At 52.3% G+C, this 24224-nt stretch overlaps 12 protein-coding genes across 12 annotated transcripts; 4 read left to right on the top strand and 8 right to left on the bottom strand.

The window, feature by feature from the left end:
• Positions 1-350: 350 nt before the first annotated feature.
• CYS3 (cystathionine gamma-lyase cys3) lies at positions 351-1711 on the bottom strand (the record flags this gene model as incomplete). Its single annotated transcript, XM_049358753.1, has 3 exons — positions 351-1401; positions 1451-1536; positions 1586-1711. 3 exons carry the CDS (start codon positions 1709-1711, stop codon positions 351-353), a joined length of 1263 nt encoding a protein of 420 aa, XP_049206856.1.
• Positions 1712-2386: 675 nt separating this feature from the next.
• Positions 2387-4048, bottom strand: J4E79_009912 (uncharacterized protein; the record flags this gene model as incomplete). The annotated part of the gene is made up of 2 exons (XM_049358752.1): positions 2387-3342; positions 3391-4048. 2 exons carry the CDS (start codon positions 4046-4048, stop codon positions 2387-2389), a joined length of 1614 nt encoding a protein of 537 aa, XP_049206855.1.
• A 597-nt stretch (positions 4049-4645) lies between these two features.
• Positions 4646-5295, top strand: J4E79_009911 (uncharacterized protein; the record flags this gene model as incomplete). Its single annotated transcript, XM_049358751.1, has 2 exons — positions 4646-4985; positions 5228-5295. The coding sequence occupies 2 exons, from the start codon at positions 4646-4648 to the stop codon at positions 5293-5295; spliced, it is 408 nt and encodes a 135-aa protein (XP_049206854.1).
• Positions 5296-5775: 480 nt separating this feature from the next.
• CYS9 (Thioredoxin reductase) lies at positions 5776-7059 on the bottom strand (the record flags this gene model as incomplete). Its single annotated transcript, XM_049358750.1, has 5 exons — positions 5776-6648; positions 6701-6816; positions 6866-6921; positions 6983-6989; positions 7041-7059. The coding sequence occupies 5 exons, from the start codon at positions 7057-7059 to the stop codon at positions 5776-5778; spliced, it is 1071 nt and encodes a 356-aa protein (XP_049206853.1).
• A 969-nt stretch (positions 7060-8028) lies between these two features.
• On the bottom strand, positions 8029-9688 carry J4E79_009909 (uncharacterized protein; the record flags this gene model as incomplete). Its single annotated transcript, XM_049358749.1, has 5 exons — positions 8029-8211; positions 8265-8471; positions 8525-9144; positions 9265-9454; positions 9542-9688. 5 exons carry the CDS (start codon positions 9686-9688, stop codon positions 8029-8031), a joined length of 1347 nt encoding a protein of 448 aa, XP_049206852.1.
• A 198-nt stretch (positions 9689-9886) lies between these two features.
• Positions 9887-10938, top strand: J4E79_009908 (uncharacterized protein; the record flags this gene model as incomplete). Its single annotated transcript, XM_049358748.1, has 3 exons — positions 9887-10130; positions 10183-10315; positions 10368-10938. The coding sequence occupies 3 exons, from the start codon at positions 9887-9889 to the stop codon at positions 10936-10938; spliced, it is 948 nt and encodes a 315-aa protein (XP_049206851.1).
• Positions 10939-11340: 402 nt separating this feature from the next.
• J4E79_009907 (uncharacterized protein) lies at positions 11341-12375 on the bottom strand (the record flags this gene model as incomplete). Its single annotated transcript, XM_049358747.1, has 1 exon — positions 11341-12375. The coding sequence occupies one exon, from the start codon at positions 12373-12375 to the stop codon at positions 11341-11343; it is 1035 nt and encodes a 344-aa protein (XP_049206850.1).
• Positions 12376-12674: 299 nt separating this feature from the next.
• Positions 12675-15014, bottom strand: J4E79_009906 (uncharacterized protein; the record flags this gene model as incomplete). Its single annotated transcript, XM_049358746.1, has 3 exons — positions 12675-13350; positions 13436-13514; positions 14054-15014. The coding sequence occupies 3 exons, from the start codon at positions 15012-15014 to the stop codon at positions 12675-12677; spliced, it is 1716 nt and encodes a 571-aa protein (XP_049206849.1).
• A 1252-nt stretch (positions 15015-16266) lies between these two features.
• Positions 16267-18251, top strand: J4E79_009905 (uncharacterized protein; the record flags this gene model as incomplete). Its single annotated transcript, XM_049358745.1, has 2 exons — positions 16267-17376; positions 17403-18251. 2 exons carry the CDS (start codon positions 16267-16269, stop codon positions 18249-18251), a joined length of 1959 nt encoding a protein of 652 aa, XP_049206848.1.
• A 1569-nt stretch (positions 18252-19820) lies between these two features.
• On the bottom strand, positions 19821-21229 carry J4E79_009904 (uncharacterized protein; the record flags this gene model as incomplete). The annotated part of the gene is made up of 2 exons (XM_049358744.1): positions 19821-20817; positions 20883-21229. 2 exons carry the CDS (start codon positions 21227-21229, stop codon positions 19821-19823), a joined length of 1344 nt encoding a protein of 447 aa, XP_049206847.1.
• Positions 21230-21531: 302 nt separating this feature from the next.
• Positions 21532-21876, top strand: J4E79_009903 (uncharacterized protein; the record flags this gene model as incomplete). The annotated part of the gene is made up of 2 exons (XM_049358743.1): positions 21532-21712; positions 21761-21876. 2 exons carry the CDS (start codon positions 21532-21534, stop codon positions 21874-21876), a joined length of 297 nt encoding a protein of 98 aa, XP_049206846.1.
• Positions 21877-22104: 228 nt separating this feature from the next.
• Positions 22105-23151, bottom strand: IPP1 (Inorganic pyrophosphatase; the record flags this gene model as incomplete). Its single annotated transcript, XM_049358742.1, has 4 exons — positions 22105-22246; positions 22297-22724; positions 22779-22898; positions 22975-23151. 4 exons carry the CDS (start codon positions 23149-23151, stop codon positions 22105-22107), a joined length of 867 nt encoding a protein of 288 aa, XP_049206845.1.
• Between the last annotated feature and the right edge of the window lie 1073 nt (positions 23152-24224).

The following is a 24224-nucleotide window of genomic DNA, read 5'->3' as shown; positions in this document are numbered from 1 at the left end:
CGCAAGTGTAGCGCTGTTCTGCATCGTGGATCAGTATGAGATCTGTGGATGATGGCTGTATGTAGTGGGATAGAATGCGGGGTTCCGTGTTTATATACTAACACAATGGCACTTGAGGCGCTAGCAAGAAGCGCGTTTCGTCTGAACTTCGAAGCCACCTAGGTATACGAAACCCTGTGTAAGACTTTGTCGTACTACGGCACCACACTTTTCAATTGAGAGTATCTCTGATATCATATCCATCACAAGGGTCATAAGCCCATACCGAACAAAAACGCCATCTATCCATATGTGCCCATAAAAGCTACTTTTCTCCACCTGGTGCAAAACCGTGACACACAGAGTAAGATTTACTGAGCAGCCGGCGCAGCGTTGTTGGAAGCCTTTCCGTTCGTGATCTTAGGACCAACAACGGCCTCCTCAAGCGCACGCTTAACATCGGCAACAAGATCCGCCTCATCCTCAACACCACAGCTGATGCGGACGAGATCGTCGAAGACACCCGCCGCCTCGCGCTGCTCCTTGGGAATACCACCGTGTGTCATGGCGCTGGGCACCTCGACGAGCGACTCGACTCCACCCAGCGATTCAGCCAGTGTGAAGATCTTGGTCGCTTGGCAGAAACGCTCTGCAGCTGCGTGACCGCCCTGGATACGGAAGGAAAGCATACCGCCACCCATTCCGTCACGGTGCTGCTTCAGCGCAATGTGGTGTTGTGGGTGGGAGGGAAGACCGGGGTAGTTGACGGAAACGACGTGTGATGAGGCCTCGAGAGCCTTTGCGACGCCCGTAGCGTTCTTGGTTGCTTCCCTCGCGCGGAGATGCAGGGTCTTGAGACCGCGGTGTGCGAGCCAGCAGTCGAAGGCCGAGGGAACGGCACCAATGGCGTTCTGGAGGAAAGACAGACGCTCGTATAGCTCATCGGAGTTGAAGGCCGCGGCGCCCATGACGACGTCAGAGTGGCCGTTGATGTACTTTGTGACGGAGTGCACCACGATATCCGCGCCGTGGTCCAGCGGGTTCTGAACGTACGGGCTCATGAAGGTGTTGTCGACAACCACCATGATGCCATGCTGATGCGCAATCGTGGAGATCTTGCGGATGTCCACCAGCGTCAGCGTGGGGTTCGACGGCGACTCGATCCAGATGAGCTTCGTGTTGGGGCGGATGAGCTCGGCGATGTCGATCTCGATGCTCGGGCTGAAGGTGACTTTGACATCGTGCGTCAGGGCGACCTTGGTGAAGTAGCGGTGCGTTCCGCCGTAGACGTCTGAGACGGACACGACGTGTGAGCCTGCGGCGAGCGATTGCAGGATGTTGGCTGTGGTGGCGGAACCGGACGAGAACGCGAGCGCATAGCGGGCGTGTTCGAGGGCTGCGACTGCCTTTTCAAAGTTGTCTCTGCGGGCGCATTAGTTTTGAATATCTGAATGGTGTCGCGCATGCGTACCGGTTTGGGTTCGAGGAGCGCGAGTACTCATACTCGCCTATGGGCTTTCCAACGGCGGTTTGCGCGAATGTTGTCGAGAGGGAAATCTGATTGGATTAGCCGTGTGTTTGTGAGACATGCGCCTAAAATACTTACGGCTTCAATGACAGCTCCGGTGACGGGGTCATGAGGGCTTCCGGCATGCACGGCGAGGGTGCCGAATCCGTGGACTGGTGACGGCGCGCGTGGCGGGGTGTCGATAGGGTGGTCGGGGAGCGTCATCTTGATCTTCTGAGTACTCTTTGAACGGCGGGCGGAGTTGACGTGGTGGTACGAAGGAACTTGAACCTCGAAATGCAGCGAGAGCACAAACTTCTATCCAAATTTCAGGCCCTCCGAGGTGTTGACGCCTATAGGTAAATTATTGTTCTAGCGACAAATCCTAGCGCGCTTTCTATCGGTGGTGCATGTGCGGTTGACCGTGATGGCGCGAATGCAGAATAATTCTTTCTTGCAGAATTTCCTGTCAAAGTGGAGATGGAAAGCAAGGGAGAACCATCTCCATGGCTCCTGCCATCTTATACCCAACAGGCCGCGTTGGACGTCTGACATTTCTCAGCAGCAGATTAATCAGGCGGCGTTTGCTCAAACCGTGGCATACACAGCTCGGCCCAAAGCGCGCGTTGGTTTCGTGAGCAAGCGGAGATGGTGTCATAGTATTCTCCGACCCGCCTTGTGACGGCCTTGGCAGCTTTTCGATTACACATCGCGCTGCGAGTGCTACCAAGTCCAGCAGGTTGTTCGGGCGAGATGCTTTATAGAGTTTTTGGATACGTAAGCACAATTTGACGTTGGCGCTCAATGGCAAGTGATTTGCATCGTAATCTGATTGAAGTGGAGAGAGGTCTATGAAGGGCGCAAACGTCTATGGGTATCTTGGGGGTATAATGGTGATGCTCAGTATGCATCCTCCTCTGGCCGGCTCTTAAGCTTCACATATCCACTTATGCCTTTCTTCCGCGCTGTCTGCTCGCTCTGGGAGACATGTCCCGTCTGTGATGGTGAAGGCTTTCCGTTCCTCGTAGTCGACGTGAGGTAGCTACGCCCATCGTCGAGGCCGGTGTTACCTCGCCGTTTCTCACCAACAAGAATGGGGTCTTCCGCGATCAAGTTCTCCATGTCTTCCCATTCTTTCTGGTTCAACACGTCCCATTCCTGCGCCTGCTGCTCAGCCAACAGATATCCCCTCAGCTCGTCGATAATCTTAGTTGGCGACAAGCCCCATCCGCTGATGTACTGTGCGTTCTCGGCCATGCCTAGGAAGGAATGTGAAGTAGCGTGTGAAAGCTGCCCAAAGCCTACAGGTGACTTGCGGAGGATCGATCTGGAAGACCTGGAAGTGGTGATGTCTTTGTCCAATGGATTCTCGAGGCGTTGGGGATTGTATGTTTCTTGCGTGATCAGTAGTCGGAACAGATTGCGACCGATCGAACAAGTATCCTCCCACTGCTTGAAGCTGTCTTTCATGCCCTGGGTTCGACATAGCCAAGCCACATTGTACGCAAGCAGAGACACGCCTTCAATAAAGGACGAGTATGCAGGAGGATCTTCGGCGCAGAGGTGACTCAGAGGGCGGTCGACGAATAACGCGCGCGGCTTCGGAAGATGAATACGCGTCTCAAGCGTTCGGGACGCTTCCGGACTGGCGCTGGACGAATGTGAGGGTGTCGAGCCAGGGAAAGGTACTTTCTTGCCCTGGTAAGAGGATGCTGGACTGAAGATTGTAGGTTGAGGGTAATCGGCATGGGGGAGTGTGATTTCGGCTGGGAGACGGATGCCCAGGTACGCGGCGACTCGGACGACGAGCTGGGCCACGGCAGCCAGTGAGGCAGATAGGCCGTCAGGCGTCACATCTGTTTCGAAGTTAGCACATCGCCTCGACAGGTATAGCCTAGACATACCATTCAGATCTCGAAGATCGTATATCCGCAAACGCGTGCCTGGCCCAATATTGTAGACCTCTTTGATACCGCCGTCCCTTGTCTTCCGCCGCTGCATCTTAAGTCCCGCGAGCCTCGCAGCAGTCGTGCATAGCTGCATGCGCAGATCTATGGTATCGTGGTGCATCTTGTCCGCGTTGTAGTCCGACCGCTTGACCCTCTGCTGCACCTTGTCCAACTCGTTCGCCCGCCGCGATTCGATGCCGTACGTGGCGGACGAGAGGTCTGACTTGCGTTGCGCGTTCGCCGCTCGCTTCGCTTCAAGCTGCTTCCTGGTATCCTCCATCTGCCGTCGGAGCTGGTCGGCATGCTCTGAGATCATGCCTAGTCGGTCCTGAATCTCTGCCGTTTCTGCTTTCGTCCGCTCCCAGTTCAGATTGTTCGTACACTCTTGCCTGTCGACCAAGAGCCCGCCTTTTGAGTCGGTGAGAGAAACATGCTGGATGGCCTTGTCTTCCGAGCCGTTGATGATAGCTGTGACGTGTTTCGCGACAGCATCGCGGTCTATCAGCGTCTTTGCGAGTTGGATGCGGGGCTGTTCGAGGTATGAGCGCGCGCAGGTCATGCAGTGGAGAGGCTGGCTCAGGCTGCCGTCTCTCCCGCAGATGTCGCACTCCATGATGAGTAGAGGTTATGTTATGTGATGTCGCCTGCAGAAATGCCGTGGAGTGGTAGGTCTGGAAGGTGCAGCGAGACCATGGTGGTAGTGATTCGTCGAGGCGGTTGGCGAGTGCCTATGTAGCCATGGGATCCGTCAGTGGGATTTTCGGTGAATGTCTAGGCTCCGTGAGTGTTAGCGCTCTCCTCTGTCGTGAAGCATAAGCAAGGCATCCAGAGGCTGGTGGTTGAAGAGGTTGTGTGATGGAGGCGGTACTCAGGCAGAGGCGCGATTTCGCGAGTCAGACGCTCCTTCCAACGTCATGCCGCGACTGACCAATTCGGATCGCGCTAACGCACGTGGTATGCGTGAGTGAACCTCAATCTACCTTTTCGAGTACTGCGTTCGATCTGATAGAACTGATATTTCGCGTCGAATATCTTTCTGATGACGATGAGAGGCGCTCGCGATCACTCTACTTACCTACAGCACTGACCAAAGGCATCGCAAATGAGCAGGACTCCCGACCACGAACCCGAATCATCCCTCCCCTCTCACATCTCTTCGACATACCCCTCTTCTCCTCCACTACTAACCCAGTTAACAAATACCACCGCAATGGATACTGCCCCGGCTGCCAAATCGGAGCCGCCACCCAGTCAAGAGGCGCAGACTGTACGACCGCCAATGAGACGCATGCATTCAGATGAGACAGAGCGGCCATCCTCAGCACAGCGCACAAAAGACGAGGTCGACGACGAAGCAGATGCTGCCGCTGAACAACAGTCAGAAGACGAAGAGAGTGATCCCGCAGAAAAAATTGTCGATTTTGATTGGGAAGACCTAGAGGCGCGGTACCACGATGCGATGAAGACATGCCACAACGAAGAGGATCTACTAATGCAAGAGTGGGACAATCTCATGAATGTACAGCTGCCTCTTCTCTACTTCTGCCCGAGTTACTGATGAAGTTGTTAGTACTTCCGCATCTGGGCCTCGTCAGGGAATGAGCACGAGACCGAGCGGACCTACGCAAGGTAAACATGCCTTTTGAAAGTTGCGTGACCTACTAACATCGTGCCTCAGGCTTCGCACGCGCTCGACATATGTTCAGCACGAGGAAGCGGAATTGGAGCAAAAGCGTAATCATTGTACGACAGTCTTTACTTCCTTTCATGCTTTTTGACTAATATGTCGCAGACATCAATGTAGTCAAAGCCTTCGAGAGTGCGCTCAACCTCCTCAAAGCCAGTGGCCTTGGTCGTTGATGCTCATCAACCTAGGCGCTATCTATCTTGCTCACCATCCCCCGCAATCGGGAGTCCCACAGCGCGTCGCTGGCCCTGATAGCTCGTCGCCAACCCCGCGGCAATTGGTGCGATTGTCTAGCCTTCCAATGTGCACTTCATCGAGGATGCACCTGATGCGCTGTACCGTCATGTAGGATGCCATCAGTACCGAAGTGGTCATGTTGAGAAGGATCAGTCGCAATGAACGGAACCCGGTCGATATACATCAGTTGAAAGACATTCATTGCCAGGTGTCTGCTCTATCTAAAACCCTAAATCAACCGCTCAAGATTCTATATCAAATGCACCGCCTTTTGCCGAAGGTCTATACATGGTGCCCGTGCCTTCCATATATGCGCTAAACAATGAGACGCCCATGCCCTTTCATGCGAGTTATTCCAGAAATGGTCCAAATATGGTCCAAGTTTGTAATGGTAATGGTTGTGGTGCGTGTTTCCTCTATAGCAGAGGGTTGGAGCGGTACTCGGGGACGACGCCGTTTGTTTGCGACTTCTCAGCCTGGTTCTCTGTCTCGAGCTCGTTGCCAACGCTATCGTCTTGCTCGGCAAGCCACTTCTCTGCCTCGAGGGCAGCAACGCAGCCGGATCCTGCACTGGTGATGGCCTGGCGGTACCGCTTGTCCTGAACGTCACCGGCCGCGAAGACACCCTCGACGCTTGTGAGACCCTCTCCGGGCTTGGTGATCAGGTAGCCGTCTTCGTCCATGTCAAGCTGTCCCTTAAACAGCTCGGTGGCGGGGTCGTGGCCGACGGCGTAGAAGAGACCCTTTGCGTCGAGGGTCTGCTCCTCCTTTGTGACGTTGTTCTTGACCACTAGTTGTGTCATCAGACCGTTCTTCTTGTCCTCGCCCTTGATCTCGCTTGCGCTGGTGTTGTACATGATCTCGATCTTGGGGTGCGTTGTCAACCGGCGGGCGTTCGTTCGGCTCGCGCGGAGCTGGTCTCTTCGTACGAGTACGGTAACCTTTGACGCCTTCTTCGTGAGGTATAGAGCCTCCTCTACTGCCGAGTCACCACCTCCGATGACGACCAATGGTTGGTCGCGGAACATGGGAAGGGAGCCGTCGCATACGGCGCATGCGGATACACCGTTGCCCCAGTACTTGTCTTCGCCCTTGAGATCTAATCTCCTGGCCTTTGCGCCGGTCGCGATGATCAAAGCATCGGCAGTGTGTATCTCCTCCTCAATCTCCTCTTCGTCGCCCATGGGGTGTAACCAGTACTTGAAGGGGCGCGCTTTCAGGTCAACCTTTGCGACAGTCTGGGAGATGATTTCGGTGCCGCAGGCTTCGGATTGTTCGCGCATTTGCTCCTGTATGCTGTTAGTACCAGTTGGCGCATAACCATCGCGTGCTGTTACTGACCATGAGCTTGCCGCCTCCGATCTTGACGAAACCGGGGAAGTTCTCGACTTCGTCTGTTGTGGTCAATTGACCACCTGCGGCGATGCCGAGAGCCATGAAACCCTCGTACATGACGGCTACAAGCGATTAGCATGTCGTCGACGTGATGGCGACGCGGTGTCTTACGGTTCAGGTCCGCTCGTGCGGCATAGATAGCTGCGGTGTGGCCTGCTGGCCCCGAGCTGTGTTTATTAGCATTATTCTCGAAATCGACTCTGTCGCGCCATTGATCGCAGAACATACCCAATAACTGTATGTTGTTAGTACTATCCATGCCAGGAATTTCTAGGATGCCACTTACTGACTAGTTTTGAATGCATGTTTCGCGACTGTACTTTTGCAAAGGTTGAAGCAGTCGAGAGCCCCGCTACAGGTGAGACGCGCTGATTATGCGATGCCGCGGCAGCGATGGGGACGGAGAATAAGGATAGATTGCGGGGGGAGGAGGCCCTTCGGAAGATTGATGCGAACACTTTGGCGGCGTGTGCGAAAGTTTCGCGTGTCGCGTGCAAGATGTGGTTGCGGGCGTGTGGGTCGTGTGTGGAGGGTGGGATGCGACGTGGAGGTTTAGCAACGAAGTGCGAGCGGTGCAGATGGTGCCTTATGTGGGAGGGACCAAGTGACGGAGAAGGGGCTGGAAAAACGCTTTTGACGTTGCCGCAGCGGGTTTGCGATTAGTGGACGTCGTCTTCTAGCTTCGGAGGTTCCGCGATATTTGGGGGATGACGGCGAGCCGAGGCGTGGTGGGGTTTTCAAGATGCAGATCGTGCTCAACTATGCGTCGCAGTCAATATATATGCAATGCGGTATCAAAATGAGGATAGCACGTTGGAGAATGAGGAGGAAGAGAGCAAGCACACCTTATTTGCAAATGCAACACATGTCAGACGTTGGGAGATTTCTGCTTGGAAAGAAAAAAGTCGGCTGCTTGCTGTCGATCTACGCCATCGCCGGCCGGGCTGTCATTCTTAGAAATCGACCTGTACTAGACCCACGTTCCACGCAGCCCACCCATCTTGCCCATCTTGCGTTTAATGTCCGGTGCTGACATGCTTGACTCGAGGCGACTTCTGTATCACGAGCCTCGGCAAAGTTCATCAGGAGCCCCGTCCGAAATGTCGCGACCTCGTCCGGCGCTGAGGCGTAGTCTGGGGGCGACTGTTTGGATGATTACAGTTCATGCACGTTCTGGAGTCGCACGCGTCGCGCTTCACTTTCTGTCTTTGTATATCGGCCCCGCGCTTGGGAGTGAGCACTACAAGTCCATTGTGGGCGTCTAACGCTGCTATCTAATCCTCCGCGCCTGGACGCTTCCTGAGGTTCTCCACATTGTAGAGCATATCCCGGACGGCTTTGTCATCTGCAAGTCGGTCGTCACCACCTTGGTCGAAACTCTTCAATGTCTCTGCGAGCTCTGCATCTGCATGCCATGTACCGTCTTGCTGTCTTGCGAAGTATTGCAGCCTTGGTACCTGCTTGATATGTTAGCTATCATTCATGAAGTAATTCTGAGCAAGAAGCTTACCGTGTCTTCCCGAACTTCGGTCGTTGAGCCTGGCTTCTGGATGTTGTCTATCGAAACAGCCACCTTCAATGGACCAGTAGACGTGCGGATGATGGCAAGGTCGAGCGCGTTTCCGTCCAGTGGAATGGCATTGCCTGGTACGGATGCACCTAGTCCGAAGCTGAACAATGCTGGTACTCCCTCGCATGCCACAACAACTACTTCGGCCTATCAAGAGTCAGATAATGGATAAACAAAGTCAACGTCTTCGTGATACTTACATCGTCCTTTTTTGGTAAATTCCATATCCCAGAAACCGCAACCTTGCACGTTGCCATATCTACTCCTTCTGGGATCATACCACGCTCCTGGAGATGAGTGAAAGCAAGATCACGGATGGCTAATTTCTCCTTCAAGAGATAGTTCTGCCAATCCCATACGAACAAGTGATCGTCACCACCGCCAGACACAAGTAGACCAGACTGAGTAAGGCAAAGCCTGCTCACGAACGCTTCGTGGCCGAAGCAGAAACCCTCAATAATATGTGCTTGCGGTGGGCCTCTTGATATCCTGATGTGTTCGTCCCGATCCGCTGTCATGATATAGCCCCGACCAGCTGCGTTTGCATAGACGACATCTGTGAGCATAGAGACGTGGCCAAGGAGCAGCTCGTGCTTGAATCTCATAGTCTCTTTGGGCTTCGCCGGGCCTTTCGCTTTCCGTCTCAGCTGCTCCTCAAGAGTCTTTCGATTCCTGCCAGAGTGAACAGTGAGAGTAGTAGCGGAAGGGATCCATTCTTTCTCATCGGCCTCTTCAGTTGCTGGTGCCTCGGGCAACTCTTCTACCTTGTCGTCATCAGGCGAAGGGAGAAGTGGTAATGCATAGACATCGCCAAACTTGTCTGCACACAATATGGTTGTGTCGTCAGACGTGAGGGTAATTGAGCAAGGCCGTCTTGACATGCACCTTGATCATGTCAATTGTCGAACGAGGTGGATGCCGTGCGCCTCTTACCTTTCACTCAACTGGTGCAGCTGGCTCTGAGCATCGATCTGAAAGACGCGAACACATTTATCTTCGCCAGTGATGCCAACCAAGTATTGTCCATCATTTGAGAGGATGAGACTGGCGAAATTCGACTTTTGCTCTTTCGGTTGTTCCAATTTGATGCGTTTTCCTGGTCGCTCTTCGGAGTCGCCCTCCTGCTGATCCTGCTCATATTAGCGATGGGCAACGACTTTGACCACCAATCCAATGCCACAACATTAACAAATCACAATAAGTACGCCATCACTCACTTCGATTTGGGCGTCTTGCTGTGGCCATGTCGTCACTGACCCGCGGCTGGATTGAACTACAATCTTGGAGCCGCTCGCAGCAAACACAGTCCAGTCATCTGAAGACTCGGAGCTTCGCGCTACAATGCACTGGTACGGAACAGTCATGATGTCTGCGTTGGACACCGGCTCGTGGAGTTGATGGTACTTTTCTGTGAGGCCCCAAATGCGCTAGCGCGTTAGGCGAGCAGGGGCCACCCACAGCAGACAACCTCGATTTTCGCCGGCCGAACTTTCCCTCTCTTCCTCAAACCATCAACAACACCAAACTAAGACCTTAAACATCCCTTTGGGTCGCAGAACACAATGGGGGGCAAGAAAGAAACCAAGGCCGCTTACTTCGAGAAGCTCGAACAGCTCCTCAAGGAGTACAAGAGCATCTTCATCGTCACCGTCGACAATGTCTCGTCCCAGCAGATGCACGAGATCCGCCAGTCGCTCCGCGGCGAGGGTGTCGTTCTCATGGGAAAGAACACCATGGTCCGCCGTGCTCTGAAGGGTCTCATCAACGACTCTCCCGAGTACGAGCGTCTCCTTCCCCACGTCAAGGGTACGTCTTCCAACAGACGCGACACTCGCGCACAGCATTGACAATAGTACAGGCAACGTCGGTTTCGTCTTCACCAACGCCGACCTCAAGGAGACCCGTGACAAGATCCTCGCCAACCGTGTCGCTGCTCCCGCTCGTGCCGGTGCCGTCGCCCCCGGCGATGTCTACATTCCCGCCGGAAACACGTAAGAACACGTCCTGCGCACACACATCGTACAAATAACTGACATATGGCAGTGGTATGGAACCCGGAAAGACCTCTTTCTTCCAGGCTCTCGGTGTCCCCACCAAGATTGCCCGTGGTACCATCGAAATTACCTCCGACTTGAAGCTCATCGAGGCCGGTAACAAGGTCGGTGCCTCCGAGGCTACCCTGCTCAACTTGTTGAACATCTCGCCCTTCACCTACGGTATGGGTATCTACCAGATCTACGACAACGGCCAGACCTTCGAGGCTTCCGTCCTGGACATCGAGGAGTCCCAGCTGCTCAAGGCTTTCTCCTCTGCCATCAGCACCATTGCCGCCATCTCTCTGGCCTCTGGTTTCCCCACCCTGCCCTCCGTCATGCACTCCGTTGTCAACTCCTACAAGAAGGTCATCTCTGTCGCCATTGAGACCGACTACGAGTGGGAGGAGATCGCCGAGCTCAAGGACCGCATCGCCAACCCCGACAAGTACGCCTCCGCTGGCCCTGCCGTCGGTGCTACCTCCGGTGGTGGTGACGCCCCTGCCGCTAAGGAGGAGGCCAAGGAAGAGGAGAAGGAGGAGTCTGAGGATGACGACATGGGCTTCGGTCTCTTCGACTAAGCTACTCACGTTTGCGATGACATTTCTTGAGAGATATCGGCATGGCTACGGTCTGTCGAAGCATGTCTTCATGGTATAGACAGTCAACGACAATACGATCAGATGAACTCATTCAGACACTATGCCGTGATGCTCACAAAGCATCTGCGTCAGTACGATCTCAGGTAAGCCTACATCCTTTTCATCTCGCGCTGCTATGATTATTTTCTTTTTAACCCTGAGATTCCTCGGTGAGGATCAAAATACAACAACAACACTCTAATTTTTTAATGAGCAACCTGTCTTTCAAGTCACTCGTTCTTTACCATGGCAAGGCTCGAAACTGACTTTACAACAGATATACCACTAGCTTGTGCACCTCAACATGCTGTGAAGAGGTGATGCGCACCATCTGACCGCAGCTCAGACAGCCTTTGCAGGATGACCCGCCCTTTCTAGGTCTATCCGCACCCAAAAGCACCTCCAGAGCGGCTTGCCTCCTAAGCTTCGACAAACGCTTTCACTTTGCGCATTGCCCGAGTATACGTCTGCGTGTGACCATGCATTCCCGTCGTCGTCTACTGCTAACCCTGGGGCATATTGTCGAAACAGCTTCGCTGCAACGGCCTTTGCTATCCCCTTTCCTCGATATGCTTCTTCCGTATGTAGCGTAACAAGAGAACCGTCTAAACCGAGGAATGTCCACGCTACTGCTGTGTCTGTCTCTTCTTCAAAAACACCCACACTCTTCAGTGACATGAGTGTCTTCGTCGTCCTTGGAATAGACGTCCTGGCTTTGACGACATCGATATCCTTCTCGCGCATCTCACCCCACCGTAATCCCTTGGGTAGCTCTCGCGTCTCTGGAAGATCAGAAAGCTTGAACAGGAACTTATTCAGCTCTGCATCAGGGCCTGGAAGCTCGGTGCGCAAGACTCCTGCTTCGCGGAGGATCTCGACCACATCGCGGTGGCATGCACCCAAAGTGACTACTTGGGGCATGAGAAGATGTCGCATATATGTTCCTGGCGAGGATTCGAATGCGCCGGATGCTGGTGGGGTTGGGTAGTCTTTCTCGTGTTGCTTTGCCAGGTCCAGAGCAGGTAGATTATCGGAACGCATTGGTGGAGTAGCAAGTTTAGCCATATATTCTAGTAATGCCAATACCGCCTTCTTGCTCTCTTGACGAAACTCCGGTGTTGCATTCGAGTGATGTGGCTGTTCTGCGTTACTAAAGATCCAAAGTTCGGTCTCTGGACGCATAGAGCGGTCGAGGTAGGCTGCTGCCCAGCGTTCTGGTATTTCAGTGGCCGACGGAGGGAATGTGGCGAGTATGTGAGCGTGCTCAGTTCGGTTTGGGTGCTGGATTCTGTAGACGAGATTGACACTGTGAGGTAGGGCGGTTTTTAGGGCGCGCCGCAGGATGGGGGATGAGGCGGGGTGCTCGTGGACTTGCATTTTCGGCTTTTCCAGCAGGAAGGAATGGGATGATACTGTCGCAAGCGAGGATCACAACTGAGATGGTAAGATAGTCAAATAACTTTTGGGTGAGCTTTATTATGACGAAGTCGTCGTGTTATGTACCTTCCCTGTTGGGAATGATGGATGACTAAGATCTGGCTCTTCAACGCGAAGCTTCTCAAGCTTCACCAAGCTTCTTCCGTTCATATCCTACACCAGACCCATGTCAACATGCCAGCTGTGAGCATGATGTCTGCAATCCGTCACTCCAATCCGACCAAAATAGGTCGCAACGCTCAAAGCTTGAAGGGAAAATAGGTATAAAAATCAAAAAGATCGTACTCGCGAATGTTCCAAACCTTCCTGACATAGATCCTCAATTTGACCTCGGAGCCGACTAGCGCCTCCACATCCCGCTTCGTCTTCTTCGCCAATCTGAGTATCTTGTCAAACCCACCTGCCTTGTACTGGCCATGCCCGCAAATCAGCTCCAGACTATCGAGACTTGGGAAGAACTCCAGTCCGTTGGTCAGACCTTCATTTAATCCACGGTTTAAACCCCAATCCTCTTCAACATGAAGACGCACTTTCCGCACGACAGCGAGTCGGGATGCCAGCGAGCGGAGCCAGGTCTGTCGCCCGAGTCGTTCGTCGTACCTGAACGTGTTGAGGCTGAAGGGGAGGTAGCGGGTTTCCTCGTAGATCTGGCGGCTTACGAAAAGTAAGGAGAATGTATGTGTTTGTTTACCCGGATGACGCGTGCGGTCGTTTTCGATACCGGGGCCGTATACGTCGTTGTCGGGATGAACGGGGCGGATGTGCGTGACGCAGGGTCGGGGGATCTGGTGGTATTTTGAAGGTGTACGGTCTTTGAGGTGGATTGATCGGTGGCCGAATAGGATGTTATATATGCGATTTCTGAGTTCGGCGGGGAGACGGAGGAAGGGGGAGGTTTGTTGGTTCTGGGCTGTTCTGGGGTGTGTTAGTGGATACTGTCGGTGTAATTTGTGTCTGTCTCTCTATCCGAGTCGAGGATTGTTCTCGAGGCTTCACCTACATCTCCAGCGTCTCGTCGCGGGGTGTGGTGTCCAGCAACCCATCGTCTAGTAGTCGTAACGAGTTGTCGGTTTGTTTTTCTGGGTTGCGGTATGTGATTCTAATGTTAGATTCATCGAAAAGCTTTCTAACGTGTTTTAGAGCATTTATAGTCGAGATTAAAGATTATTAGGGTGTGCGATTTAGTTAAATAGTTTAGTCGGGACTAGTGTAGTCGTTTAAGGGTATAGGATCTACTACAAGAGACAGTAGCTGAAGATCCGTACTGTAGAGGCAGTGGCAGTAATTTTCTGAATTACGCAATTACATTCTCATATAACGGTGCATATACATGCTGCCTATGAGTTCCTGACAGCTGCACGGCCACTCACAGCCACAATGTGGGTTACTTTCATTGATTTAGGTCAAGGGTTCCATTGGACATGCAGGGTCAGGCAGTGGCTTTGAAGAAGAGAGAAAAACGGTGCACATCGCCGAAAGGAACCGCAGTAGGTTATTTATTCGGCATTGCGTACCAATGGTACATGTTACGCCGCGTTCGATCCGTAATTTGATCCCCACCTCTTCTTCTAATATTCGCGATTTTGGAAGTACTGTTCCAGGTAGTAATATTTGGTACCTTCTGTTCCTGTTGCTTTCTCGAGCTCTGCCATGCATGCTTCTTTCTGATAGACTTCCAAATTAGGCCACCCATGTTTGTGATATATGGACTGTAAAAACTCTGCAAACCCTTCAGGAATTCGGTCGTGGTCAGTATATCGCTTCGTCCAGATTTGAACGACACGATGACTGCTATGCGGGATGAAGTTCAGCTTGATATAGTGGTTCTTCAACATGGCGAAGAAGTGGCGGACCGGCCAGCAGGGTCCCCACTCCACGTCCATCGAGTCATCGTCATCATCATCGTCGTCCTCGAAATCAACAGACCCATCGTTCTCGTCGTCACTACCGTCATCGGATGTCGGAGGCGTTTCGTTCTCGCTGTTGTCGTCTGAAGCTTCGACATCATCCTCTTCCTCCTGTACAACAACGACGCTTTTATCTGGTTCCTCCTTTACTTCCCCCTCCAAAGGGTACACCAGACGTGATGGCTGAGGATCGCACGCCTTGATAATCTCCTCCGGGCAGTCCATCCAATATACCAGCCCAGTTCTGACGTCCAACAGCATCACGTATTCGCTGATGTTGAGAGCGTACGTAAGACCGATGCAGTATTTGGGAATCATGCCGCCGAACTGGTCTTCATGGCTCTCCGTCTCGATTAGTAGATCTTCTCTCTCTGCGTCTCCCTGCTCCTTCAGCTCGTCCACTGCCTTCGTCCAGGCGTGGAACCGGGTGCCTGGCAAACAGTGCGGCCGTGCTGTGTAAGGCTGGTCATCAGGAAATGGCAGATGGCGTAGCAGATTGATGATTTCTGGATCCTTGCCTAGACGATCCGCGACTTCGGGAGTCATGTTGGGCCAACCGCCGGGAGGTGGGTAGATGATGGACGCGGGCACATCCATGAACATCTTTCCCAAGAAGTCGTAGAAGTCGTGGACCGCGGCGATGCACTCATCACGCGAGTAGATGGGCTCCATGGTGGCGATGAGATTCGCGAGGCAGTGATCAAGTTAGGTGGCAAGAGAAGCCAGATCACCAAGTGTATGCAGCCGTGCCGCTTTTATGCAGATGCCAAGTTAGTTCAAACTATTATGGGTGTACGTACGCCGCACAAGTTTGACGCTCTAGCTAGCACCCGTTCTAAGACCTGAGCGTCGTTTGAACTTCCAAGGTTGAAATGACTGAATATAACCACTTCGAATTGCTTTGGAAAAGTGCAAATCCCGCAGTTCACTCTAGGTCGCTAATGAAGCATCCGGCTAGTCGTTGAATCTTACGTTACACGTTAGCAGCGATTGAACGGAACGACCGTCTCATTAGAGCATGCTACACAGATGTCAGCTTCCTTGAAAACATGCTGGCGAAAACGTTTCACTTCTGCAGCGCAGCTATTCCTGCTCATCCGCTTCCTCAATCATACTTCCTGGTGGACGATGAATGGTTGTTCCTGATGTGAAATCTGGGAAATAAAACACCACGGTGTGCGCGTCGTTGGAAAAAGGGCGGGAGTGAGAATGGGGCATATGTTACCCTGTAGATGATCTGCACCAAAGACTGAAGAGTTCTGCGAGTATTGGTTGGAAGACCATTGACGTGAATCAGGCTTACCTTAACTATTGTCCTGTTAAATGCGATACACCATGCCTGAATAAGATTGGATAGAGTAAGTCTTCATACACCCAGAAACAGACCAAGTGGAGATGAAGTGGTTTAATCTCCTTTGTAGTTCGTCTTACACAATCCCGAGGTCACGCTGCTGATGGCGTATTTCGGGAACCTTACTTGGATTATCACGTAATTACCTAGGTACTTTCTCTGCTCAGCAGCTGACACACGTTGAGCATCGACGCGATCAACAGCCTGCAAAGCACCTGCGAGAAGACGTGGATGGCAGCCTAGTATCAAAGCAGAATGCGCCCCGTTTGGCTAGTGGCATACCTAGGTAATATGACGTCAGATCGCCAACTGTGTAATCATTTCAGGGCTGCATCGTATCGCCCTACCACCTATCAAAGACGTTTGAGATGGTCTATTAACATCATGATCATGGGTAAGCGATCAGGGTTTTGACCAGGTACGTAACCTGATTTTTCCACATGATCTTCTCGGTAGCAATCTGATCAATTCACTCAGCATACCTAGGTAACACCTGATACGCATTCTCAGTCCCAACAGATTGCATTTTGCCTGAAGCGTTACTCATTCAATAATTTGTTTTCACCTATCGAGATGCCGAGCTTGTACAGGGCGCTCGATGCCTCGGTCAACGAAATCAGGCTGTTGATACTCAAGCCTAGCGCACACAACGATGCCCAAGTTGAGGCCCATCTGAAGCAGGTCTCACTGAACGACGACCCAGAATATGAAGCTCTGTCTTATGTATGGGGCGATCCTAATGCCCGAAAAGAATTGATGCTGGACGGCGAGACGTTTACCGTTCCACTCAACTCTTGGGTCGCACTCCACGCGCTGCGCAAGAACGATCACGAGCGCGTGCTTTGGATTGATGCCATCTGCATCAACCAGCAGGACAAAAATGAGAGGATCTCGCAGGTGCAGATGATGGGCTACATATATTCGAAAGCCAGCAGTGTTCGTGTATGGCTGGGTGCTGCACGGGAGCAGGACGAAGATGTTATCGCAATCCTAAAGAGACATGCGTCTGGTAATGGTTTGGAAGAGCTCCTGCGACACGATAGTTACTATGATACCTTGCAAGATTTTGCCGAACAGGGTCTCCTGCTCGACATTCTGCTCAAAATGGACAATCCGGGTACCGCAATTTTGATAATAAGGAGGTTCAACCAATACCAGGCCGTCATGAACTTCTTCAAGACAGCTTGGTGGACTCGACTGTGGGTCGTGCAGGAGGTTGCACTTGGTCGCCAAGTCGTATTCCAGAAAGGTGACAGCGAGTTGGATTGGGAGATCCTCGTTGCTGCCTATCACAACACAAACGCATTCCTAGGGAGTACATACCATGGGTGTGTGGGAGAGGTCTTCCAAAACTATCGCGACTATCTGAAACAATTCGAATCAGTAGCTCTCGTTGCTCAGGTGCGCGAGCTATGTGGGGTAGAGAGTCTCAGGGACAGCAGTAGTAGCAGTTCCAATATCAAGGAGGCCGCCATGAAATGGTCATCTGTCGCCCATCTGGTTCGTAACAGGAACGCTACATTCGATCAAGACAGACTATATGCGTTGTATGGTCTTCTACCGCCGAGCATTGCCGCGAACCCAGAGATGCAACCGTCACTGATGTCGAGTGTAGAAGAGATCTACACTGAAGTTACTTACAACATGATCAAGGCTGCTCAGTGTCTGATGATGTTCAACTTTGTCGGATGGCAAAACAAGACGACTAGTCCTGGTCTTCCTTCCTGGGTTCCGACTGGAGACTGCACCACAAGCAGTCATATGGAGAAAACCTACGTCTTGTCCGAGAGAAAATGTACAACGCGTCCATGAGCAACCCGTTCTACCTTCGACGACTCAGCTCGAACACAATCTGCCTGAAAGGGGTCCTTCTTGATATCTTTGCCATGAGCGATTACCGGAAGATTACTCCTGACTCGCCTTTGATCCTGCATGATACGAACCAGGACCTCATAAAATGGTTTCTGTCTGAAACCGAATATTTCAGATCGGGGTTGAACAGGGAAGAAATGGTCAAGAGAATCCTGGTCTGGGATTGTGCACCAGGTGATCAAGAAGGGGCTCTGAAGGAGATGGATTACAGTGAATACAAAGCCATGTATGCAGCACTTGGTCAGGCCTATAAGGTCGGTCAAGGTGATTTCGGAAGGAATGGACCAGAAGATGGACAGTCACGGGACGACATACGCAGGACGGACTATATGATGAACTGTGCCCAAGGACAACGTCTGTTCACAACCTGTAGGGGCCTCTTTGGCATGGCACCGATGCATGCAAAGGTTGGAGATCATGTCTTCATTATCAGTGGCAATACACACCCTGTCCTACTGAGACCGTCCAAAAGATATGCGGATACATGGCGCCCTGTTGGAGAATGTTACATGCATGACATGATGAAGGGTGAGGCTTTCAAGTTCTGGGATTACTTGAAAGAGAGGATGAATTTTGGAGAAGATATACCGGAAATCCAGGCGCTAAAGGGGACTGAAAAGAATCCTCGGTGGAACGAGGTGGAGGAGCAGCCCGAAGGTCCGTGGAAGTGGCTCCTTATTGAGTAACGACCGGCTGCCAGGTTTCTAGTTCCTCAATCTTCTGACGCCTATTATCTATTTTAGTTATTCTAATCTTCCGACTATCTGATCTTAGACTAAGCTTTGTAAAAGATCGTTGATTTTATACTTTCTCGGCCTCTTCGTCCCGTCAGCGCTCGCAATTAGTGCCACTTCTCAAGTTATGCAAGTGGTATGTGGAGATAAGCCCTAGTCGTGACAAGATGCATTCTTCTTATTGCTCCAGGTCGTATTTAAGTTACATTCGTCCCATCTGATTGTATTCTGCAAATCTTCAGGAGAATTTGATAGAAGAGCCCCATGTGCCTTTGTTGAGATATTTCGAATTCACCGGCGACTCGTGGTGACGCGGCTGCAGTAGCCTTCTGGACCATTTGCGGAGACAGAAGCATTTGCATGGCCGCATGCCTTTTCAATGTCTAGTCATTAGTCCAATTTCCGAGTTTTTGATATTGCATTTTGTGCAAGAGTGAACAGAAGGAAGGACGCACGAGGCCAGCGACTTTCATGAATTGCAAAGGGAGACTCGTCAGCTCCATGTCTTTTAGATTGCATAGTTTTGAGACAGCAGAGGAAAGACTCATAGCAAGAGCGAGCGTTTGCTTTTGATACAAGCGAGTAGAGCATCGATCGCCCTGGGTTTGAAGGCAGAGGAGCAAAGACGCACATAGGTCATCTTGCGTGAAGCTTTGGAAAAACTCATGGGTTCCAGCCTTTTATGTTTTAGGAGTAAAAGCCCTGGAGAAGGTAGTTGGAAGGAAGAAGCTACAGATCAACAGCTGTAGATCTTACACTCTCGCGAGGCCCAGAAAATCGAGCCAGACACCATGAGTCGGTGCATTTGGTACTTTCTGACAAAAAGACAAAAACACATAGCATCCTCGTATGTATCTTTCTGACCAGGAGGACGAACATGCGGACTGCCGTTGCCTGTTTCGAGGAGACGAGCAAATCCATCACGCATCTAGCTGTATTCTTTTTAGAACGCACCCAGAACAAAGCCATATGCAGAGTTGGCATAGTTTTGTGACATAGTCAGGGTATATCTTCATTTCGGGAAAGGAGGAACAGGTCATTGGATCTGGTTCTCGAAGTTTTGGTAACACGCAGCGGGCAACTCGACAAGACATAAAGCGAATCGGTATATTTTTGGAGTTTCGCTGCACAAGTGCAGCCATTAACAGATGTTGCAGATGTTTTTAGAATTTTCGAGGAATGGACCGACGCAGTCATGGAGTCGAAACTTGTTTTTTTTAAATTGAGCAAAGAGCGCAGCCAGCGAGACACACATGTCGCCGCTTGTTGCCGTTTTGGAGCCAGAACCATAGAACCAATTCTTGCCAGTTTTGAAGAAGATGAGTTTTTAGTAGTGGTAAGAGAAGTAAGGAAAGATTGAAACGAAAAGGGGTTTATATAGCGCAGAGCTGCTAACGCGCAGTCACCGCATGCTTCAAAAACAGATACTAAACGGCGTGATGATGATGGGGATAGAATAACGATGATAGCCATTATCATAGAATATCTTCAAGTCTACGTACCCAATTGTGATTTCGCAGCTCATAGCTCATCTCTCTTCCGCCTTTGTCCACTTCCTTCCTGTTGTGCCGGTGTTTCCTGCGCCTGCGCCTCGTCACGCTTCGCACTTTCCACATCCTCCTCCCACATCTTCTTCTTTGGATTTCTAGGCTTATCGCTCTCCTGTAATACAGTCCCGTCGCCTAGTGTGACCGGTCCCTCGTCTTCATCCTTCCTCGAATGTCTGAACTGAGGGTGATCAGGCACTTCTTCCTGCTGCTGCTGTTGGTTCTGTTCCGCCATCTTACCTACTTGCTGCGAATATGAGCCTTGTGGACTAGGATCTTGTCCTTGTCGATTCACTCCGCCTCCGCGACCAACAGGTATGTAGTGTCCTTGGGCGTTGGGTTCACGTCGGGGTATGCCACCTGTTGCGCTCGGCTGGACGATGAGGGTTCTTGAGGACGAGGATACCGCGACGCTCGAGGATGCGGCTGAGGATGCGGCGCCGAAGGGTAGGACGGCGAAAAGGATGCGGAAGGTAAGTTTGACCGGCCAGATGATGAACCAGGTGAGCGGTCCGTATAACCAGCGGCGGAAGACGAGCCAGATGATAGTTGTTATGAGGATGTAGAAGGTGGTCTCAAGATACCACGTGTCGCTCTTTGTGCTCTTAAGGAGTGTCGAGACCAAGTTCTTGCTGTTGGCTAGTAGTGTGTTTAGGTCTGAGTACTGCTCCCCAAGATCTTGTAATGCGGCGTTTGTCTGTTCGAGTGTTTCTTGTGCGAATCGTGAGCGTGATAGCTCGTCTTTCATCAACTGGGCTGTCCGGCGCAGAGCAGATGTGACGTCTGAAGAAGCCTGCGCGACGACTTCGCCTTCCGATAGCCCTTGTTGTTGCTTTCTCTGGCGATATGTGGAAGATGGGGTAGAGGAGCCTGATTGTAGGTTGGAAAAGAGGAGTTCGCGTTCTTTGAGCTTTGCGCGGTCGGCGTTGTGCTTGGCTGTGAGTTGCGCTTTCCGATACTGTGATCGCGATCTGCAGGGACGTAGGGTTAGCATGCCATAACAGAGAACACGGTAAGCGGGGAATGCATCACTCACAACTTCAAGTCCTCGGTCAATCTCGCAAGTAGTACGGCAAGTCTACTCCTTTCGCTGTCTTTGCTGCTATCCCGCCTTCTTCCTGTAATGCCTCCTTGTGACGTAACGTCCTCGACCTCTTGCCGCAGGAGTTCAAGCTCCTCCTCGATGCCCTTCAGAGTCTCGTGTATCTCGGCACTGAGTTCCAACCTTACGTCGCCTTCGTCGGGATTGTCGAGTGGTTGCGAACCTGGCTGGAAGTCTAGCTTGGCTAGTCGTTGGATAAGTTGGCCGACGCCTTTGTTGGCTTCGGAGAGGGCGCTTAGGCGGGTGGTGAGAGTGTGCGTGGTGGAGGGGAGGGGTGCCATGGTGGCTCGGAATGCGGAGAGAGTTTGGTCGATGTATGCAGATGGCCTATGACGGAGATGGCTACGGTGGGCCGTTTGGCGGGGTGGAAGAGCGCAACGTGTCTGGATGGCTAGCTGTAGCGTGGCCCGCAGAGAATCTTGAGCACAGACATATCGCGAAGAGGTTGCGACGAGCGTGGAACTTCAATTGCAGCGCATTCCCGAATCACCGCTTATTGGTAAGTAGTCGCATCTATTCATCGTGTGTATCCTCTAACAAGCCATAGTCTGCATCGCCAGCTCCTCCGTTCTCCATCGCCGCAATGATCACCAGATTCCTGACCGACGTCCGCGTTACCTTCAATCCCTTCTCCCCGCGCTCGAAGCCCGCCCGCCTCTTCCTCTCGTTAATACCACCGAACGCACGTGCAGATGGCATGAAGATTGAGTCCAAGATGCTGCCGCGAGACAGCAAAGAGCCTGCTAGTTTGGGCGTCAAGTTCAGTACGTACACTTTCGGTGCACCTCGAGCAAAAGCTAACATCCGTGTAGAGGATGGCAAGGAGATGAACCTCGACCTTAGCAACATGCGCATAACACAAGTCGTCGAAGAAGTGGACAGACATTCACGGTCATTGGCTCGTAAAGACGAGTTGGCAGGCAATTGAGGCTTCAGCATGAAGAGATGAATGTACATATGTATCAAGACACGGAGCGACAGTCGGCGTCACGGCAATATTCTGGGTTGGGCTGAGACGAGGCATTGATGATATTCCTCATGGGTCCATATACCGTCGTTGGTCGGCGTTAATCATGCACGTTTATCTATCATCTACAGTCATTCCCATGCTCCAATGATATCCAGACTTTTGTGCTCATCACGGCTCCCGTTAAATCTAGTTGGACGGGGCACCGGAGATGTAGAACCACTTGTCGATGCTGCCATCGATGGGGGCAGGTGCCTTGTTCTCGCCCTGGGGAACGTTGAGCGAGCTGGCATCGGTGCGGTCGGGAGAGTGCGAGACGGTGGTGTTGGTGCTGGAGCTTGGTCAGTACAAATCATTCACGGTAGGCTGGCCACTACTCACAGGCTGATCTCGTCCTTGGGGGTCTTGCCAGTGACAAGCTTCTCCCAGGCCTCGGCACACTCGCGGACAATGTCCATGGCGTACTTCTTGTTCTTGCACTCGCCGGAGAAGGCGAACTGGTTCTCGGGCTTGCCGTCTGGGATCTTGTAGATACGGAACCACTCGTTTGTGGCGCGGAGAAGGCCGGGCAGGTGGCGCTCGACGTCCTCGACATCGTTGAGCTTAGGGGCCAACGGGTCGTTGACGTTGATGACCATGATCTTCCAGTCGGTCTCGCCCTCGTCGAGCAGAGCCATGACACCGAGGACCTTGACCTGAATGACCTCACCAGGCTTGGCGACAAGCTCGCCAATCTCGCAGACGTCCAATGGGTCGTTGTCACCCTTGGCCTTGGTCTCCTGGTGGACAACGTTGGGGTCCTCCCAAGTCTGTACAGCATCAGCATTTGTGTATTGTCCGATATCGGTGTCGCATCAGCGTACCTGAGGGAAGGCACCGTAGTTCCATAGGTAGCCCTTGTGGGGGAAGCAGTTGCGCACGAAGCGGAGCTTGCCCTTCTTGGTGTCCTGCTTGATGGGGTTGAGCTGCTCCTCCTTGGAGATCTGTAGCGACAGTCAGCGTCTTTCGTTTCGCGCAGCCGTACACAGGCCACGGCGCAGCCAATTGGGGCCGACGCACCTCCATCTTCGCGTTGGTCCAGCGGGGCACCTCAACAACCATGTTGAGGATGGTCTGCTGCTCGTTGGCGTAGAGCGGGATGTCGTGCCATGGCGAGACGAGCTGGCCGTCCTTCTCGATGTAGACGCGGTGCTCGAGGGTGTTGGCAGCGCCAACCTTGCGGGTGGTGTAAGACATGGTGGATGGGGTCTTCGTGGCAGCTGTGTGGATGGCTGTGGAAGAAGAAGCTGTGGAGTTGAGATGGCCTGCAAGTAGACGAGCCCTAGAGTTGATTTTGTCGTTGAGGGGTCTACTAGTGGGGCTCGCAGGCGGGGAGCTGTGTTGGGAAGGCGCCACTGTGACAAACGTCACCGCCGACTGTCTGCATGGGACAGCCGTCGCGGTAGGGAAGGGGGGCTTCGACCTGGTGATCAATCTCTGGGCGGGACAGAGCCGCAACAACGATTGATGGATGAGCATGCAGATGGCACCCGTTTAGTAAACTACCAGATGGAAGCGCAGCCGATTCTCCTCTCATGCGAAGCCCAGACCGAGGATCAGAAAACGTCCGCAAGGTACGGGAGCGGAGACCGGAAGCTCCAACTTTTTATGCACGGACACCGAGGCAGCTTGTCGCTATCGATTTCTGAGCTTCGTCAAATTGTCATGAATCAGATTGCAGTCACATGTCTTTCCTCGTCATTTGAGCTTCTTGGGATAACTGCAGGCTTCACGTCTCGCTATTCAGGACCTCTTCTAATCGCGAAAAAACAAAGTTGCCGCTAATGCGCTATGTGGCTGCCAGCTAGCCACCCACCTCAACATCAGTACAACTTATTCGGCCGCCAAAATCCAGGAGCCACCGTGTCGTTTTCTGGTCTCGAATTCTGGACCAGCTCAATTTCAGTTCCTGTGTGTGCTTCGATACCGCCGTACATGTCAGAATCACCATCAAGGCCATACGACAGGGGCTCTTCTAAGAGCCCTACCCAGTTCTCATCATCATGCTCCATCCCGTCATCGTATTCCATTTGATATCCTTGGTCCAGGTTGTTTTCTTCGAAGAGGTATGGACTTTGGAGAGATTCTTCTTCGCGATCCCGTTGCATATGAGATCGCTGACGCTGTGCTTGTTGTTCGTAAATGCTCGGGCCAGCAAAATTGGGCATCACTGGTCTATAGTGAGACTGATCCGCGAAGCGTACAGTGGGACCCTGCTGAGCTGCATGATAAGTGTCTCTCGTACTCTGCCGCAGGTTCGACTGTGGACA

The sequence above is a fragment of the Alternaria viburni genome, assembly GCF_023758015.1.
Source record: "Alternaria viburni strain BMP 2772 chromosome Unknown scaffold_27, whole genome shotgun sequence".
Taxonomy (NCBI): Eukaryota; Fungi; Ascomycota; class Dothideomycetes; order Pleosporales; family Pleosporaceae; genus Alternaria; species Alternaria viburni.
This window is presented reverse-complemented; position numbering and strand designations above follow the sequence as displayed.